At 45.2% G+C, this 20,989-nt stretch overlaps 1 protein-coding gene across 1 annotated transcript; it reads right to left on the bottom strand.

The window, feature by feature from the left end:
* Window positions 1–341: 341 nt before the first annotated feature.
* Window positions 342–19,270, bottom strand: KBTBD8 (kelch repeat and BTB domain containing 8). Its single transcript, XM_040359194.1, has 4 exons — window positions 19,203–19,270; window positions 8,499–8,709; window positions 2,075–3,189; window positions 342–1,242 (listed from the first exon to the last, which is right to left on the bottom strand). Exons 1-4 carry the CDS (start codon window positions 19,216–19,218, stop codon window positions 782–784), a joined length of 1,803 nt encoding a protein of 600 aa, XP_040215128.1. The 5' UTR covers window positions 19,219–19,270; the 3' UTR covers window positions 342–781.
* Between the last annotated feature and the right edge of the window lie 1,719 nt (window positions 19,271–20,989).

The raw sequence follows: 20,989 nt of genomic DNA, 5'->3' as shown, positions 1-20,989 counted from the left end.
AATTTGTATCTATATTAGACTATGGCAGGGGGAAGCCATTGAATCTGGTACTCCAGCACACAAAGGCCTACATCTCAAGCTTAGCAAGTCAAAATATAATTTTTTTTTCAATTTAGATCACCGCAAGTCGATGGAACTAGGAATTCAGGTGTACTAATGTAACCAATAGAAATCCACCAATGGTCAGCAAGGCAAAAAAAAAAAACAGCTGGCATCAGTCCAAACTAAAGCAACAGTTTTGGTTGGTCTAATCCAATACTACAATTAAACAAACTACTGCCCTCCTAAAATAAAAAAATAAAAAACACACACCACACAACCCCAAACACACTCCGGTGTTAGTTGTCCAAAAAGGTAGGATGTGCGAGCCAACCGAAGTTCTTGGTTTTTATCATTCTTTGCAGCTTTGCTCAATTCTAGTGCATAGATGTCTTGGTTCCTCTAAAGCAAATCAATAACTTACTTTAAAAACAAACTGTACCTACAAACACAACGGAGTAAATGGATTAAAATGTACGCTGTGAAAACAATGCCGATAATTGCACTTTGTAAACTCAGGTTTCACTGAATAAAAACAGTGGCAAGAAAAAAAAATAAAAAACACTTAAGAGTAGCTGTACCCCTTCACCAACTCTTGTACTGCAACCTTAAAAAGCACCCATCCACAAATACAAAAAAAAAAAAAAAACACCCCACCTGTCCACTTTTTAAACATTAAATACTGACAATATTTGAGTTTTCTTCCTATTTCCAATGGCCACACAGAAAAGCCATTTATAGTCTACAAAACTTTTTGAAGACACTGGGGATAAAGTTTAGCAACTGCACATTCAAAGTGGCGGCCCAAATCCCAGAGTCTTTCAGGTGTTTCGTAGACTTTTTTCCAACTGTCAGTCACTTCGTCATACTGGTACAGGGAATTTTTTCGACTGGTTCGGAAAACAAACTCTTCTACGCTTACTTGGGTTGCACGGACGAATAAGTGGAGTTTACCCTTCGTGACCAAAAGTTTAATGTATGGGTTTGAAGACTGTTCACATGGAAGATCGTTCTTTTGAGTCCACCGGTTCTGCTCGACATCGTAAGCTTCCACAGTAAGCACCCGCTGGTTGCCTCGGATTCCAGCTACATAGTAGATGTTGCCTTTGTACACAGCTGCCATTCCTTGAACTCTCGGTGCACTCATGGGAGTCAAGTGATACCAATAATCTTTTGGAGGATCATAGCACAGAAATGCATCTCCTAGAGAAGAAGGAAAAAAAATAATTTCGCATTATGAGAGGCAATATTTTAGTAAAAAAAATAAAAAACAAACACACAGGATGCAAGTTCAAACCACGATTAGTGTTATTTTTTCTGAACAGAGTGCATGGAAACTTATATGGAGGTTCCAAGTTATCCACAATTGGTTACTGCAGTTTTTACGGATGAACACTCCTAAAAAACATTAATTTGGTTTCAGAATGCAACAGAAAGTTATGGCAAATCTTCCAATGGGGATACCTGTTCCTGGGATCCTCTCATTTAGAACAGAAAATGGAGGATTAGAAATTCTTCCCAATAGGACACAAACAGCAAAAACACACACACACACACACACACACACACACACACACACACACACACACACTCTGACAGAAGTTTAAAATGTCCACCATTACAAGACCAAATATTTTTGAACCTGCCCTGAAGGATTCTCTAATAACGGAGAGCAAACAGTATGAAAGAATAAAAATAAAACAAAAAAAAAAGACCCAAGTCCTGAAGAAAATTGGTTGGCAGATTTCAATATAAAAACCAGGAGCTTCAAATGGACTGGAGAGGACGTTGCATGCCCACTGCTGCCTCATTGGTTAGATCAGTAGGGGGGACCTTAACAGGAGATGGGCAGGTCAGATAAAGGGATGATATTCCCATGACCAATACACAAAACGGTCCTAATTCCACTTTTTTCTTTATTTCTTTCGAATATCACTTAATAATAAAAAAAAAAGGTGGGGAATGGGAGCTTTGACTTTTAATTCGTATAACACAGGACTCAAACTCTATAATTACCTTTAACATCATATCTTACCTTGTAAAATGTATATCTTGTCTTTATATTCTACAGCACTATGAAACTCCATCGGCACTGGCATCAAACTTACAGCCGTCCAACAATTGTCTCTTACATCATAGTACTCGATGGACTTGAGCGGGTTGCGACCATCTCCTTCATAAACTCGCCCACCTATTGCGTATTGCTTGCCGCAGCAGTGAACTAGTTTACAACCTATACGTGCTCTGAGCAATGGGGCCTTGGCTAACCACCTATTGTTTGAATGATCGTACAACCAGAAGTCACTTTCTGCTCTGTGGTCTATACAGACATCGTTATTGCTAGGTTTGTAACCCCCAGCAATGTAGAGTTCGTTATCTGGTGTTACAAGAATGCCAACCTCACGCAGGTCCCCTGGGGGTTTGCATAGTTTATAGACTTTTCCTGTGAGGACGTCTAGACAAGGCACAGTTTGTTTCTTCCCTGAGTGTTTACTGGCAGCTTCAAAGCAGATGATCATTTCTGAAGCGGTCATGCCGAGACGCCGATTACAGTAATTGGCACTAAGCTTTCCCTTTTGGACGTGGTTTTTAGGCATCGCCTGTGCAAACATGGGAGGGATCTTCTCCACAAATTGTTCATCCATAAGAGGCATACGAATACATTTGGCAAAGATCTCCACAAGATGCTCCTCCCTCTCAGCCTGGTCATATTCAAACCAAGAGATGATGCTGTCGTAGACATGCTCCTCCTTATCCACGTCCAGGTCGTCACTGTTGAGGATACCCATGAGCTGCTCCTTCGTCAGTTGTAGAAACTCCTGCTCTTTGGTGACGTATAAAAACTTTTTACGTATGTATTCTTGAGACTTATCGATCAGTTCTTGGTGACCATAGTGATCAGCAAAAATAAATACACCTATACAGTTCTGAGGGTCCAGGCGACTGATCATATACTGGGCACACTGGTCCTGGAGTGGAGGGATCTGGAAGATGCTAGCTGCAGTGAACAAAGCTTGGACGTTGGCCTCAGTCAGCTGAACTCTGGAGGTATAGGCATAGTTCAGGACAAGCTGCATGGACTCCGCTTCAATGCCTACTATTCGGACTTCTTTCTGTGTGCTCTCTGTAAGGCCACTGGTGAACATAGATCTAGGAAACAGATATTTTACATTATTTTTTTATTATTAAACAAGTTCAAATTTTGAGGCACATACTTACATTATATGCCAATTCTTGCTATATCTGATATGCCCCATACTATAGATTTAGCTGCCTCCTCAGCACTAATGAAACTTTCAGGGGAACTCCTTTCCCTTACAGTGACCTATGAAGACATAGTTGTGTGCTCCCAGCCTGGTGCTGTGGCTAGCTGCTGACTTTTAAGACTAGGACACTTACCAGTCCAGGGATCCAGCAGGGTCCTTTCTCGAGCTGGCCTGTCAGCACCCCCCTGAGCCAGCATATTTATTTTAGGAAGCCGGCTGCCTACTACACATGCGCGAGTGGCACTGCGCCTTGTGAATGGTCCCACAGCTTTCTGGGACATGTTCCAGAAGGCTGCAGGGCAGGGGGGGGGGGGGTCGCAAACTTGCTTGGAACACTGCTGCGATCAGACCTGCCAAAAACTTGGAGGGGGAAGGAGGTAGATAAGTGAGGTGAAGTTCCGCTTTAATGATCAGGAGCAGGTAGGAGGTTTAAAACAAGCAATTGGTACATACATCAAATCTCATACTGGGAAATGTTACCCCCGGTACATGAGAATATTCCCCCCCCCTTCGTCAAAAAAGCGTTAAACACTTTGAATGAGATTGTAAGAACAGAAATGTGAGAATGATCTAAAGCAAATTAGCAGTCTCCCCTTTGCATGCTTTCCTAAAGGGTCACCGATTTGGAACAAGCATGCCCCTTTAAAAACCTCATTAAGTTTTTTTTGTTTACGTTTCTAACTTCCCCCCCCCCCCCCCCCCCCTCAATATAAATACACCCACACACATTATCCGAGCAGGAGGCTTCGAGACTATGGAGGACAATATTCATGTCTATATACATTTTCACGTAAGGTGGAAAGAAAATCCATGACAATTTTTATTTTATCTTGTTTTTAAATGTAAGAAATTAAGCCCTATGAGAAGGTTTGAGTTTAAGACTAAAAAGGGATGTGGCACCGTCAGCACTAACCAGTCCAAATCGCATGGTTTAATACAAATATTTAGGTGGTAAACACCATAACATGTAGGACTGGCTATTCTATTAAGGGTAAATACAGAGCCACATACTGTATAATGCCATTTTAAATCGGGATAAAGACAGCTCAACTGGCATTTTGACATCCAACACCTTCAGACATGTAAATCAAAAGGATTAAAAAGGGTTTGTAAAAGGATTTTTTTTTTTTTTTTAAAAACATGTCAATTACCTGCTCTGTGCAATGATTTTGCACGGAGCAGCCCTGCTTCTCTTCTGGAGTGCCCTGCCAGCGCTCCTGGCCCCTCAACCTCTGCTGAATGCCACCATAGGAAGCAGCTTGCTCTGGGGGCACTCATGAGTGCCCACCACTGAGCCACCTTTGTGTGTGTGTGTGTGTGTGTGTGTGTGTGTGTGTGTGTGTGTGTGTGTGTGTGTGTGTGTGTGTGTATATATATATATATGAGAGACACACACACACACACACACACACACACACACACACAGTGCAGCTTGCCCCCCGTTGCTCCCTCCTCACTGGCAGTTACTATTTCACATGAAGCCAGGCAGGTTTGGACAGCTTTTTTGCCTTAATTGGTGTGCGGACAGTTTTGCTTGTGTTGAAGTGGCGGGAGCTGCTGCATCTGGGTATTTCATGAAACTGAGGAGGGTACAGGCAGCTTGGGACCAGTTAAGAGGTACAGTGCTTGCCCAACTAGGCTAGACATGGTTAATGTTTATTTACATAACACAGCTATGATCTCAGATAATGTTCTGCCAGAAAGAGTAGGAAGCTTATCAAGATCCAAAATGTAAATACAAGTAATCAATTTTATGCCAAAAGGGTGGGAGAGGAAGGTGTAGTACGTGTGCGACACCCTTTGGGAGAAATTCCAAGAGTCCTTTTAGGGAACATACAATAGCCAAAACCACCAAATGTGACAAAAATAAAGAACAGTCTAAGAACTAACCACTCATACAAACTCTTGAAATGAGATTTAAGTTTTAATTTTTTTTTAGGGCTGTGCAAATTAACTTTTAATTAATCGATTAATCTTTAATTTTTTTGATCGATTAAAATTCTTTTGATTGGTACTCACCTCTGTCGGCTTCTGGGCCTTCAGGGAGTTCCGTCGGAGATCCAGTAACGTCACGGACACCGGCGGGGCTTGCCGTGTCCATCTGAAGGGCTCCTTTGCTGTACCTTTATATCTGCATGCCGGCGGAACCTTACTATCTGCCACACGCAAGGGCTGTTACACTTCCCTCTTGAAGTTCTGAATGAACTGCCACAGCGCAGTGTTAGCTCCTTGAGCCTTCCTGTCGGAGTATTGGCTTACCCGGACGGGTACCTGCATGGCATCCGTTGATCACTGGGGCAACGCTTTCCAGGTTCCTACATGGAACAGGGGCGTTTTTTTGAGGCGCATCCCTTTGCTCGTCATTTGGTATTGAAAGGGTTTAAATAAGAGAACTCAATTGTAGCAGATACAATTGTATCAACTTTAAAGTAATACAGAGGTTTTACAGGAAGGGATTTATCAAGGAAGAGCAATAGTGAAGACCTGCTGATGAAGAAAACATAAGCGAGGTATCGTTCCATGTTGGTGCCATCAATGTGGATCAAAATCAGAAAGGGGATAAGGATCTCTATAGTGGCACTACTTCACAAAGGAAGTCTTGAAGAAAATCTAGGGTGTTACCAGCTCAATATACTAATATTTGTGCAAGTAATCAAGGAAGTTGAACAATTGTCTTTAATGAAAAAAAAAAAAGGGCTATTTAAATTTAACTTGGCATCAGAAGGCTCTATTGGCCGTTCAGAACAATCTGCAGATAGGGATTAAACCAATAGATAAAAGTCGAAAAATATGGACAATAGCCAATATATATTTATTTATGTGCCATGAGATTTTAAAGAACAAGGAATGGGTATTGCCAAATTTTTTCGGGAAAGTATTCATGGATTGCCAATGTGAAAATCATAAGAAAACATATGGCTGATCTGATCAACAACATTAAGATGGAATACCGATCCCTCCTGTATGCCTGTCAGATGCAGAAATAAAAACTAAACACCACCTTTGGTGACGTTGATCATCGCAGGTGCAGAATGTTGCACTGAAAATGCCAGTAGACTCCTTGATTAGCATTTAAGGCCACATCACAAGTCTACCCTCATGTGGTAAAGATGCAATTGATCTTTTAAAGATCATGAAAGGAATCCCTATAAAACTACTGGTAGCCATTGATATCAAGCGCTACTATACTGAAAATCTCTGAAATATTCTGGTCTGTGGCGAGAGTGCATTACAGACATTTATGAAAAGTCTTAATGTTACTGTGAATGGTTGATCGGCGGACAACCCATCTATTGGCAGTAATCTGGGGTATAAAGGGTAAACCACATAGTTAACTAAACCCAGCGACGATCGCTCTAAAGCCTCGTACACACGATCGGATTTCCATCGGACAAAGCCGTGGAATTTTGTGCGAAGGGCGTTGGCCGTGAACTTGTTCTGCGTACAGATGGCAAAACTTTGTCAGCCAACAAATACAAAACTATGTGGTTTTTCAGCTCTTTAGCGCCACCCTTTGGGCAACTTCTGCTAATGTTGTGCCATGGTTAGCATCGCTTCTGAGCATTCGGGTTTGTACTTTTGGATTTTTTTCCGAAAGACTTCTGTACACACGATCGGATAATCTGACAAGACACATTTGTTGTCGGAAAAATTTTAAAGCATGCTATCCAACATTTGTTGGCGAAAAATCCGGCAACAATTGTCCGATGGAGCATACAAATGGTCAGATTTTCCGAAAAACCCCTGCCATCACACAATTCCCATTGGAAAATCCTATCGTGTGTACGGCCTTTAGTCTGCTGGCACTTAAAGCAGAGCTCCACCCAAAAGGGGGAAGGTCCGCTTGTATGGACGCTCCTCTGCCACATTTAGAAGAGGGGAGGGCCCTGCAGGTACCTGCTCCCACTTTTGGCTTAGACCACCATGCCCCTCCCCTTCCTCCACAGGCTTAGTTTCCAGGTTTTTAGGTGCGGCCTGCACCTAAAAACAGATTGAAGAATTAGCTTGGGTGAGGACATTGCTGGAAGCAGCAGGGTCAGGAAAGTGCCCTTATACCAAAAGTAAAGCAGCCACAGCATTTTTTTGGGGGGGGGGGGGGGTTGGGTCAGTCTGGATCTCCACTTTAAGACTGTAGTCCTGTGATCTGGAAATTTGTGCAGGGTGGGGCTGGGAGTCACTGACGCGGCATCAGTGCCGCTGATCTGCCGAGCTGGTTCCGGCTAACGTGAAAGTTCCTGCGCAGGCGCAATCTGATCTGCCGATATGGTTTCGGCTAACGAGAAAGTTCCTTTAAGGACTGCGCAGGCGCAAACTTGCCAATGCTCTGACGGCTCACTCTGCTCGGCCTCCTGGCTCTTTTTTTAACATCCTCCAATCCACGGGGATGTTAAAGAATGAGCCTGGATGCCGGGCGAGGTTCAGAGATTGCCGTCGGCAAGTTTGCGCCTGCGCAGTCCTTGAAGGAACTTTCACGTTAGGGGAACCTTAAGGACAAGTCACCGGCACAGTGTGAGCTTGACCAGCCATTTGTATTAAGTTGGCGAGAATGGACGAAGTCTGATGCCATGTCTCACACAGGAAAGCTTTACATTTCTGGAAAGATCAGATCGTTTTTGCACTTACAAAATGCTTCCAATGGTATATTTAAAAAGGAGCAAATACTGTAAGTAAAGTTCATTGTTGGGGTGTGTACACACACACACACACACACTAAAGATTCAGTAGAACTAAAAGCGAGGCTTTTCTTAGATTTGGATATAGTGGCGAGGGGTTATAACCACTGCCACTTATTGTGGTCTGTGTCCCCAATAGGGAGATTCACCCTTCAAAATTGCCCTGATCACCAATGAAACTTGGAATAAAAGTGAGGGGCAATCCAAAATTCTCAGTTGACACCAAAACAGAAACAGATGGGAAATTTTCCCTATGAGCACTCTTTTTCCTGTGACAACTATCTAAGAAGTATATATCCCCCAGATTGGAAACCTATCCCCTTTCTTTTTTGTTGACAGGAAGTGAAGGGAAATCTCCCAATGAGACACAGATGGCGGAAAGGAAAAAGGAGAAAAAGAAGGGACCGGACAGCAGTTTAAACCTCCCCTACGCAATCCAAAAGGAAAAACTGTTTTGGTTTTAGATATACTTTAAACAGACCTTATAACCAAAGTGAGACAACATCTTCATTCAACATACCTGAAGTACGGACTGATTGCTGCGAGGACGTTTCTGTGACAAGAAAAAAGTTTGCCGCTCTCCACCTCCACAACGATATCCGTCAGCTTGCCTTCATCGTACATTTCTTTAAGCTGCTGGAGGATGCTGCAGGCATGGTAAGGGTCCACAGCACTGGTGACTGGACTGGGTGAAGGAATTCCATTCTGTGTTTGTAAAAATTTGGCTACTTCTAAAATTAAAGAATTTCAATATGTTAAAAGAAGCAATATTTGCATAAATTGATAATAATCAGTAGAGATGATGAATACCAAACGCCATAAAGTTGTGCTCTTACAGGTCATCAACATGGATTTTATTTTAAAGGTTGGTTTATATTCAATTACATTTTCCAAGTATAGTCTAAACACAGGGTACATAAACCTCATGCAAAGCATTCCAAAACTCAACGCCGCCTACGTGCTTGTTGGCAGCCCAACGTAGTCCGATCTCTGCTAGGAGAGAGGGAGATGGGGGTGTCATGTCTGACAGCTGTGTGGGTAATCTGATCTCTCCTGCTCTCTCACCACAGAACCGTTTTTTGAAAGACAGAAGGCTAGAGAGGCTTTTTGGAACTTTCTGGCTGAAAGTAGTATATGTGAAAATTATATTTAGCCTGCGATTTGACATGGTGGCTATGGCAACATTAGGGGGGGGGGGGGGGTCTGGCGATATGTATAGACATCTGTCAAATCGCACCCAAAGTTAAACTGCATTGCTGGGTTGAATTTGTGCGAATTCAGATGACTGGCCCACAGCAATGTGAACCTAGGCTTAGCCATCAATTCACTTTCAGGGTTTCTTTTTTGGGGGGACTAGCTTTTGCCAGCTCTGCCTTTGGTCTTAAAGACACCAGACCAAGGATTGCAGGTAAAAAGCACATAAAGTATTTTAGACGCTTACTTGCAGGATATGTTCTAGTACTCCTTTCTTCTGGGAGTGTCCAATTACTGTCTGTGCTGGTCCAGCTTCCTGGCCCTTCCCTTCCTGTATAACCTTTCATGTACCAGCCAGGGTGGAGGGGGTGGAGGGGGAATACAGAGCAGTGGTGTCCAAACTGGCCATTTGCTTGCCTTTTCTGACCCTTGGGGCATTATTCCCCCTACTGTCAGCAACAGTTCCTGCCACTGTATTTCTCCCACTGACACCAGGACATTTTCTATCCCACTGGCCACAGCTTGGCCCCTCTAAAATTGCAGGGCAGTAAACAGGCCCTGTTTAGAAAGTTTGGAGACCCCCGCTATAGAGCGGTACTTGAATGGCACCTCAGGCTGCTGACATCACATCCAAGATGGTAGCACCCAGAAGCAGTCGGGGCTTTTGGATTTCTATACAAAAAGGGAGGCTTTTACAGTTCAAAAACATGCATAAAAATACATAACGTAATCTTATGGGAAGGTTAAGGAAAGGATTGGGCTGGTGACCAGGTCTCTATAGCTGGGCAAGCATTAGTACTCTTTTTTTTTTTAAAGAAAATTCTCAGTATAAAATTTAAAAGCTCATTCAAAAAGTAGTTCAAGATGGTTTGCTTTAAACATTAACATTTTGGAATGAATGGATTTTACTAAAATGAAACATAAAAAAAAAAAAAAAGAAGAAGATTCCATCCTGCTGCTTAAAGTTCTCATAACTACGGTCAAAAACAAAATGTTGATAGGACCCCACTGATGATTAGAAAAATGACAAGTCTTACAATAAAGTGTTGCACGAAAAATTTCACTAGTGTATACCCAGCTTAACATAAAGCATGGACGTCTGTCAACCCTGCCTTTGTCCTCAGGCCACTGTAACCTGCACTGCACACAACCTGCACTGACAAGTTAGTGTGTTCTCTCCAGCTGCCTCTACCATACACAACAGTGTCCCCTGTTAGTACAGATCATCACTACCAGACTCATGCAAAATCTTTCACAGAAACTGCTAATGCAACACACTGGCTTGATTCCAGGAATGGGGCTCTTGGATGCAGCAAATGACATATATAGAAAAATATATATATATATATATATATATATATATATATATATATATATATATATATATATATATATATATACACACATACATATATACATATATACATACATATACACACACACACACACAAACATACACACACACTTTAATCAGTGAACAAGTGAACAGTCAAGATGTTTCAGCAATGTTTTAGGAGGAACAGCCAAAACAAGGAAAAGACAACAACTTGTGTGGGGGGCTTATACATACATAGGATTAGAATCATACTTCTAATTAGACTATTTCTATGGCAGGTAGAGCCAGGGGGGGTCACCAAAACAGCCACAGATGTGCGCCCCCATGTACTCAAACTGTCTGCATTCGAGAGCACACATCTGTCCTTGACAGCAGGTAATCTCTCCATGTGCCAACTGGAAACAGCTGCCCGCACCCACTGGGGGAAGAGCACATTTTTCTAAGTTCAGCTAGAGAAGAGTTTGATGGAAGCCTGAGTTCATCTCTACCAAAAAAAAAAAAGAAGGTAGACAGACACACACACACACACACACACACACACACACACACACATTTCACAGCGTTTTCCTGCACTCGAGCCACAGAAAACCAGCTATAGAAGTGAATGGCCGACCACTGTGTAAGCATCGATGCTCTTTTGCATTGGTACGTACTCTTGCCTGTGTGTATGATGCATTTCCAGAATGTGGATTTTTCTGCTACATTTTACACCTAGGAATAGGCCCAATACTGATTACGTGCGAGAACCCCAGTAAGGGTTGCTGGTGGACTAGCTGCAGGAGGTTACCCCATTGAAAGGAATGGGAGGCTGCAGACTCCTGCAGCTAACCATGGCCGTTCGCATGCAAGGACTCATTCACATGGGCAATCAGACCTGTTCTCTGATTTGAGCCTTTATCTGCTCCATGGACATCCACCTCGAATCTGTGTGCAAGCAACCCATTAAAGTGAATGCACACGCAGTGGCTGCATGGTCACAATCGCATTATCAAAATTTAACATGTGGGCATGAGTTGATGCATGGACCTAAATGTGGGGTTGATTTAACAAAGTGCAAAATCCGGTGCAGTTCTGTATAGAAACCAATCTGCATGTTTTCTTTTGTCAAAGTTTAAGGCTGGGTGCACACGTGCGAATTGGATGAAGGTTTCTCCACATCCAATTTGCATGACATGCAAATGTGCCCGGCTCGTAGCAAAGCTGGTTCACACGGGTCCGGGGCAGCCGCAGTCCACATTCCAAAGGGGTCCTGTACAGGTGCAAATTCAGGCAAAAAAAAATAAAAAATTCAGACACCGAGATAGGCTTGAAATCATAAAAGCATTAGCAGCTCATTGTACACCATATACATCCAAACAGTTCAATATTATTGCACCACGTGATCGATGTGACCGATCGTTACACTGCTCTAAAATCTTAAAAAAAGTGTTGGGGAGGATTGAGCTTAACAGTCCCTTCACCACACCTCGTGAGCACCTCTCCTTTTCACATGTCGCACTCACCAGATCCTCAAAAAAAAGATTGCCTTTAGATCAGGGATCGACAAATCCCGGGCGCCAGGTCGCCATGGCGACTAGAAATAGTGTCCTGGCGACTTGGCTTGAAAGGTGGGCAAAAAAATAAAAAATAAATGTTTTTTTTTTTGGTGAGCTGGCGCCATCTGGTGGTGAGCCGTTGGTATTACAAGTTATTACCACCAGATGTGAGCTGGCGCCATCTGGTGGTGGCCGTTGGTATTACAAGTTAAGCATTACAAGTTAAACAGCAATTCTAATGTAATTTTTCACTATTTTCACTGCCATCTTCTTCCCTCTAATTAGAACCCCCAAACATATATTTTTTATCCTAACACCCTAGAGAATAAAATGTCGATCGTTGCAATACTTTGTCACGCCGTATTTGCGCAGTGGTCTTACAAGTGCACTTTTTTGGGAAAAAAATTACACTTTTTTTTAATTAAAAAAATAAGACAACAGTAAAGTTATCCCCATTTTTTTTAATATTATGAAAGATAATGTTACGCCGAGTAAATTCATACCCAACATGTCACGCTTCAAAATTGCATCCGCTCGTGGAATGCCGACAAACTTTTACCCTTTAAAATCTCCATAGGCGACGTTTAAAAAAAATCTACAGGTTGCATGTTTTGAGTTACAGAGGAGGTCTAGGGCTAGAATTATTGCTCTCGCTCTACCAATTGCGGCGATACCTCACATGTGTGGTTTAAACACCGTTTACATATGCGGGCGCTGCTCACGTATGTGTTCGCTTCTGCGCGCAAGCTCGTCGGGACGGGGTGCGTTTTCTGGCTCCTAACTTTTTTAGCTGGCTCCTAGATTCCAAGCAAATTTGTCAACCCCTGCTTTAGATAAACTCCCGATCGCATGAAGTCTCCCTAGGAACCAGATTCTTCTCCGATCACAATATCATTGTAGAACGGACTGGCAGCTGGGGATGCTGTAATAAGTCATAGCAGCTTGTGCTACATACAATAATCAGACCTATCCCCCTGCACAGATTCCAGACACTTCCTCTCAGATCTCTAGACTCCATGTTATAGGAGTCTAGACAAGCGTTTAAATAATGATCCAGCACTCAAGCTGGGGTCACACATTTGCAAACACAAACATTGCTCTGCAGATCTAATGCAATGTCTGTGCAAATCTAATTCAGCTACAGTTGTATGGCTGAAATCGCATTGGATTTGCACAAAAAAGGTGCAGGAACCTTCTCCTCCCCGCACTGGAATCAGATCGCATGGGTGTTCACACCCAATGCCATCACATTCCTGTCCGAATTCACACTGCGATCTGTGAACCGATCTGGGAGTGTCATTAAAGCGGGGGTTCACCCGAAATATATATATATTTTTTTTTAACATTAGCTTGAGGCTTATTACAGGTGTTTTTTTAAAAATCAATGCAGTATATACCTTTTTAGAGATAGATGTTCTCCGCGGCTTCCGGGTATGATCGTCGGGACTGGGCGTTCCTATTTGATTTGACAGGCTTCCGACCGTCGCATACAGCGCGTCACGCGTGGCCGAAAGAAGCCGAACGTCGGTGTGGCTCTATACGGCGCCTGCGCACCGACGTTCGGCTACTTTCGGCAACTCGTGACGTGCTGTATGCGACGGTCGGAAGCCTGTCAATCAAATAGGAACGCCCAGTCCCGTAGCCCATACCCAGAAGCCACGGAGAACATCTATCTCTAAAAAGGTATGTACTGCATTGATTTTTTAAAAAACACCCGATTGTGCTTCCCACAATTAGCCTCAATCTAATGTTAAAAAAAATTTGTTTTTTTTGGGTGAACCCCCCGCTTTAACTTTGTATTGACACCTACAGGGGTTTGCAGAGGGCAGTGTGGGAGATGCGACGAGGGAAACAGCACTGGAATAAAAATATCCATACTCCACGCTGACGCTGTTCAATTCCAACCTGTAACCTGTTATTTAAAATGGAAATTTTGTCAGAAAATTAAGTCCTGCTAGATGATTCCAGGCTGGCCCCTTCTGCAGGTATAGCTATGTAATATAATAATAATAAAAAAAGTGCTCATATTGTGTAAAATCCAGTATTACACGGTCTCAGCCTGCTCTGCACATGCTCAGTTGCTCTATTTTTAGGCATTGCCGAAGTTTATAGAGGCCGATCTGCTGACGGCTTTAATCCTCCTATTCTTTAGGCCCCATTCACACCCGATCGATTTTCTGCTTGAAGCTCGTAGCTCTAAAATTCTCAACAAGCCAAATCCCATTCGATAGCCCCCGTTTACATACGAGTGTTCTGTCGCCTGAAAAAGTGGTAGTAGATGAGCTTCGTTTTTGGCAGATTACAAGCGCTTTTGGTCCAATAGAAAGTCCCCAAAGTGCCCCCATAGACTTCAATAGAAACGTCTGAGAGTGATTGACAGGAGTGTTTTACAAGCGTTTCGTCACGTTTTCGACTCAAACAGCAGCTCTCCAGCCCCAATTTCCTCCTCCTAGTGCTTTCTATTGGCTAAACAAAAACCCCCTGAAGCTGTAAAAAAAAAAAAAAAAAACACCTCAAATATGAAACACCCAAAAGTTGATTCTGTTTGACCTGCAACTGCACATTTGATCAGTTATGACACCGGTCACTTGATAATTTGGTGGAGGAAACAAGCAAATGTGACAGTTGGCAATCCGGCATTCCAGGTAACTTTTTTTAAACTGTTACATTGATGGGTTTAGTTCTGCTTTACGATTTACTGCTGCTCAGGGGCTCAGGGCTTCAGCAAAATACCAGCCCCCAGTAAGAAGAAACTGGAGCAATGCTGGAGGCAATTTACAACACACTAATGTTGGTAGCATAATCAACGTGGAACGTATGGCCCTTGCCAAAGAACATTTATTTTTTTCTCCAAGTCTTTATGGGTAAAGATACATTTTCTACAATCACTAACAATAAAAGGTGATTCGCAGGATGTACAGCTGTCCAGATTTTTGGCGGCAAACCATGCCAGCACTTTACCATCGGATCGGCATTCCTGATGAGGCTTTGCCTGCAAGCGGTGTCTGCACTCCGGGAATGTGGAGGTTCGGAGTTCAGCTCTACCTGGGGTACAGACATACAGGCCCAGATTCACGTACAGCGGCGTATCTTTGTGCGGGCGTAACGTATCCTATTTACGTTAGGCCTCCGCAACTTTTACAGGCAAGTGCCGTATTCTCAAACGAAAGTTGCGGCGGCGTAGCGTAAATAGGCCAGTGTAAGCCCGCCTAATTCAAATGTGGTAGATAAGGGCGTGTGTTATGTTAATTTTATGTGACCCCACGTAAATGATGCTTTTTACGAACGGCGCATGCGCCGTCCGTGAAAGTATCCCAGTGTGCATGCTCCGAATTAACCCGCAAGAAGCCAATGCTTTCGACGTGAACGTAAATGATGCCAAGCCCTATTCGCGAACGACTTACGCAAACGACGTAAAATTTTCAAAATTCGACGCGGGAACGACGTCCATACTTAACATTGGTACGCCGCATGTACGCCTCATATAGCAGGGGCAACTTTACGCCGGGAAAAGCCTAACGTAAACGGCGTATCTGTACTGCGTCGGCCGGGAGTAGATTTGTGAATTCGCGTATCTAGCTGATTTACATATTTCTAGGCGTAAATAAGCGTACACGCCCCTATCGGCCAGCGTAAAAATGCAGTTAAAGCGGATGTGCCACGGGAACAAAATATTAAAAGTCAGCAGCTACAAATACTGCAGCTGCTGACTTTTAATATTAGGACACTTACCTGTCCTGGAGTCCAGCGCCGATCGCAGCAGAGCACGAGCGATCGCTCGTCACTCTGCTGCTCCCCCCGCCATCCACGCTGAGGGAACCAGGAAGTGAAGCGCTGCGGCTTCACTGCCCGGTTCCCTACGGCGCATGCGCGAGTCGCGCTGCGCCCGCCGATTGGCTCACACGCTGTGTGCTGGGAGCCGAGTGTTCCCAGCACACAACGGGCGACAGACGGGATGTGACGGAATGCCCGTCTTTCGCCCGTATCGTGTGGCCGGAAGTGGGTGCAAATACCTGTCTTTAGACAGGTGTCTGCACCCCCCTCCCCCCTGAAAGGTGTCAAAAGTGACACCGGAGGGGGGGAGGGTTCCGATCAGCGGGACTCCACTTTAGGGTGGAGGACCGCTTTAAGATCCGACGGCGTAAGAGACTTATGCCGGTCGGATCTAATACAAATCTATGCGCAACTGATTCTAAGAATCAGGCGCATAGATACGACGGCGTATCTCCTTTGAGAATGTGAGCCACAGATGTTTGCAGGAGGCAACATTTCCTCTAGTGCAAAATTCACTGCGTTTTTTTTTTCCACACGCATGGGAAGCCACAGACAACATGCTATAGAAATGAAGGCCCTTGTCACACTACTGCGACTTTAAAGTCACACAATGCGGCCGCAATTTCAGAGAATGCCTGTGTGTAAGTGGCATAACAAAAAAAAGGACCAAAGTAGAGCAGGGACTATTTTGAAGCCGTACGAATATGATTGGTTGTCATTGGAAATCATGGGAAATGACTTGTCATGCTACTTTGCCATCACAAATCCTGGGACAAGTTGTACAAGTGTGAAAGGGACCTTAAAGGAGTTGTAAAGGTTCGTCTTTTATTTTCTAAATAGGTTCCTTTAAGCTAGTGCATTGTTGGTTCACTTACCTTTTCCTTCAATTTCCCTTCTAAATGTTTTTTTTCTTTGTTTGAATTTCTCACTTCCTGTTTCTCCTCAGTAAGCTTTCCACCGTCATTCCGAGCAGTGGAAAGTCATTTAGAACAGCTTACTGAGGAGGAACAGGAAGTGAGGTCAGACAAAGAAAAAAACATTTAGAAGGGAAATCGAACGGAAAGGGCAAGTGAACCAAAAATGCACTAGCTTAAAGTAACCTATTTAGAAAATAAAAAATGAACCTTTACAACCCCTTTAAGCAGAGTTCCACCCTAAAGTAGAACTTTGGCTTATCGGATTCCCCCCCCCCCTCTGGTGCCACAATTGGCACCTTTGGGGGGGGGGGGCGCGAGGAGAGTATACCTCTTTGACAGGCATCCTTTCCCATTTCTGGGAATCCGGGCCATGCTCCGTGGCATCAACGCAGGGCTCCCTCCTCGGGGCCAATAGGAGAGAGGAGCGGGCCTTGCGCATGCACAGTAGGGCTCCCAGTGTGAAGCCGAAAGGCTACACTGACAGGTTCCCTTACCCGCAATGAAGGTGGCAGCACCTGACGGAAACAGCTGCGGTGCTGACGTCAAGGGACTCCAGGACAGGCAAGTGTCTTATTAAAAGCCAGCAGCTGCAGTATGTATATATATACCGTATTTATCAACGTATACCGTGCACTTTTTTGCCCTTAAAATCAGGGCAAAATCGTGGGTGCGCGATATACGCCGATACCCGCGCCGTGTTTGAACCACTGCGCTGACATATACCGAGCGCAGTACACTCGGGTATACTCGGCTCCTCTCGCGGTCACGTCCTGTACACGAGAGGAGCCAAGCCTGCCCGACTATACCCGAGTGTACTGCGCTCGGTATATGTCGGAGTGGTTCAAACTAGGGTTGTCCCGATACCATTTTTTTAGGACTGAGTACAAGTACCGATACTTTTTTTCATGTACTCGCCAATACCAAAACGTGTCCCCAAATGCAGCCATGTCCCCCCACATATTGCAGCCATGTTGCCCATACCTGGATGATGATGCCCGCGCTGCCACGTTAATCAGCATGCGGGGAACATTACAGCTTTCGTTTGAAAAGCTGTATCCCCGCCGCGCATAGACACTCCCCCTTGCTCGGGATTGGACAGATCATCCGTCCAATCCCGCGCAAGGGGGAGTGTCTATACGCAGAGCGGATACAGCTATTCAAACGAAAGCTGTAATGTTCCCCGCACGCTGATTAACGCGGCGGCGGGGGGAGACAAGTATTCGGCCAGGCATCGGGGGCATTTGCGGGAGTACAAGTACTCCCGCAAATACTCGGTATCGGTCCCGATACTGGTATCGGGACAACCCTAGTTCAAACACAGCGCGGGAATTCGACTCGGAAACAGCACGGGAGGACACCACGATGGCCGCAGAAGGACGCCGGACCGGACAAGGCCGCCGATGGACACCCTTGCAAGACACCAAAACTAAGTATAAAACATTTTTTTTCCCCCCCAGGAAGTTCAGGGCTACATTAGGGGTGCGTGCTATACGCCGGAGCGCGTAATAGGGAGATAAATACGCAATATACACACACACAGGAACACCGCTTTAATAGCTGTCCACGTTCATTCTCATGTAAAGATTGATGCTCTTTTGCATTAGTGCTTACGCTTGCATGTGATGCATTTGTGGACTATGGATGTTTTGGAGTCGGGGGGGGGGGGGTGGGGTACTTCATACGTGGGATACAGAGAAGTGTGTGGAGTAATGCACTTCTATGGCTGGCTGTACACACACACACACACACACACACACACACCACCTGTGGCTCCCCTGGCGGTGGCGTTTTAGAGAAGACATCCATGTGTATGTACCCTCAGCCTGATAAAGAAGAAGGAAACTACATGCTGCTTATAGATAAGGGACATTCAGCTGAGACACCGTCACATCTACAAGCCCTCATCTACCACCAGCCTATCCTGCTGGGAGGTGACAAGCCAGAGATGTGCATGCTGGGCTCCCTAGGGCAGGCATGTTTATGGAGGAGAACAATGAGACATCACAACACACCACCGTTTCCAGAGATCACTTAGCTGTGGAGATCTCCTGCTGCCCACAGACTCCGGGATCACACTGACCACATCAGGACCCATCATCACCCCACACACTAGGGTTGCCACCTCATCCCTTTTATACTGAACACATACATTACACAAGTTCTGTGGCCGGTTCGTCTGGTAATTAAACTCACTTGTTGCTTTAACTGCATTGAAATGAGTCTCAGAGTCTGTGTAAATATTATGTGCTCGGGTTTAAAGGGATGAGGTGGTAACCCTACCCCCCACCAGAGCAGTGCACACATACACCCACAGGGTCTATGCCAGGAGCAGGCAGAGCATGCTGGGACTTGTAGTTCCCCCAACAGCTGGAGAGACCCCCCAAGCTTCTGACTGGTACAGTGTACTAAACACAAAAAGCTGCCATTCCCCTACACCGGTCCCCTCCGAACCCCAACACTCTACCCACCTCCCTGCGCAGCCATTCTCCTCCTCCGGCTCCAGCCTGAGCACAAAACGTCACTTACTTCCTTTACACAGCCCGGATGTCCCCCGCCAGCCAATCGCCGCTCTCTCAGCTGTCTGCTACCGGGCTCTCATTGGTCAGGCCGCCGGTGAGGATGCTGGGAGGTGTAGTTCGGCCAGGCCTAGAGGGGCGGGGCTGCGTCCGGCTTGTTTGGCGTGACGTGTCATCAGCTGGAAGGGGGATGCTGGGAAGTGTAGTTCAGGGGCAGGGGAATCAGCTGTGAGGGGAGAACACAAGCAGTATGGTCTGCTATGGGAGGCGGTGTTCTTATTAGCAACATGACTTGTAAAAGCTTGTCACCCAATGTTGGAAACACATACACTATATTGCCAAAAGTATTGGGACACCTGCCTTTACACACACATGAACTTTAAGGCCCCATACACACGGTCGAACATGTCCGCTGAAACTGGTCCGGGGACCAATTTCAGCGGACATGTTCGGTCGTGTGTACGGCCTATCGGACCGTTTTCCAGCGGAAAAAAGTTTCTAAGCATGCTTAGAAACTTGTCCGCTGGAAACATGTCCGTCGGACATGTCCGATGGTCAGTACGCCTAATCGGACATGTCCGCTGGTTATTACATCTAACTAGTGGACCGAAATCCCGCGCATGCGTCAAATTGATTTGACGCATGCGTGGAAGCATTGAACTTCCTGGTTTGCGCACGTCGCCGCCTCACCGCCACGACACCGCATTCTCTGTCCGCGGGGATTTTGGTCTGATGGTGTGTACACACATCAGACCAAAATATCCCAGGAGACATGTCCGATGAAAACGGTCCGCGGACCGATTTCATCGGACATGTCTCCTCGTGTGTACGGGGCCTAAGATGTCTTTCACACTGAGGCGCTTTTCAAAAGCCTCTAAATTACACCTGAAACTCGCCTCCCATTCATTTCAGTGTGACTTTCCACACTGGGGCGATGCGCTTGCGGGACGTTAGGAAAATTCCTGCAAGCAGCATCTTTGGAGCGGTGTATACAGCGATCCCAAAACGCCCTGCCCATTGAAATCAATGGGCGGCGCTTCCAAAGCGACTGAAAAGCGTTTCGGAAGTGCCGAAAAACAGGTGTTTTTAACCCCATCTTTGGGGTTAAAAGCGCCCCTCTAGCGGGCAAAACGCATCACAAAAGCGCTGCTTAAAAGGGTTGTAAAGGTTCCGCTATTATTTTTTTAAAACAAACATATCACACTTACCTCCACTGTGCAGTTCGTTTTGCTCAGGGTGACCCCGATCCTTGTCTTCTGGGGTCCCATGGCTTCTCCCCGGAAGAGCTAACCCCCTCTGGGAAGCTGTCTCCCGAGGGGGTTACCTTGCGGGCACGCTCCTGTGCCATACAATCTGTGTCCATAGACTAGGGTGACCAGACATCCCCGCTTTCAGGGGACAGTCCCCAGATTGAGGACACTGTCCCTGGACCAAGTCTGTCCCCAGTTTTGTCCCCAGATTGGATTTGAACAGGGGCTGGGGCAATTTCAAAGACAGTCAGTGCAGAATAAAAAAACAAAAATTCTGAATTACACACCCCTACTCCACCGCTTCTACTAGCTTAGGGGGTGTATTTTTTCAATTATCTGTGCCCCTTTGTGATGATCATGTGCTGGTCAGAGCGGAGGGAATATTTCTTCAGTTTCAGGTGCATGCCCATTCAGCTCCGCTCGCATGTTCTTCTGCCTTGGCTCAAGTCCCGGCCATCCGCCTGCCTCTCCTTGCCTTCCCTGGCGGAG

The sequence above is a fragment of the Rana temporaria genome, chromosome 7 (genome assembly GCF_905171775.1).
Source record: "Rana temporaria chromosome 7, aRanTem1.1, whole genome shotgun sequence".
NCBI classification, from domain to species: Eukaryota; Metazoa; Chordata; class Amphibia; order Anura; family Ranidae; genus Rana; species Rana temporaria.
This window is presented reverse-complemented; position numbering and strand designations above follow the sequence as displayed.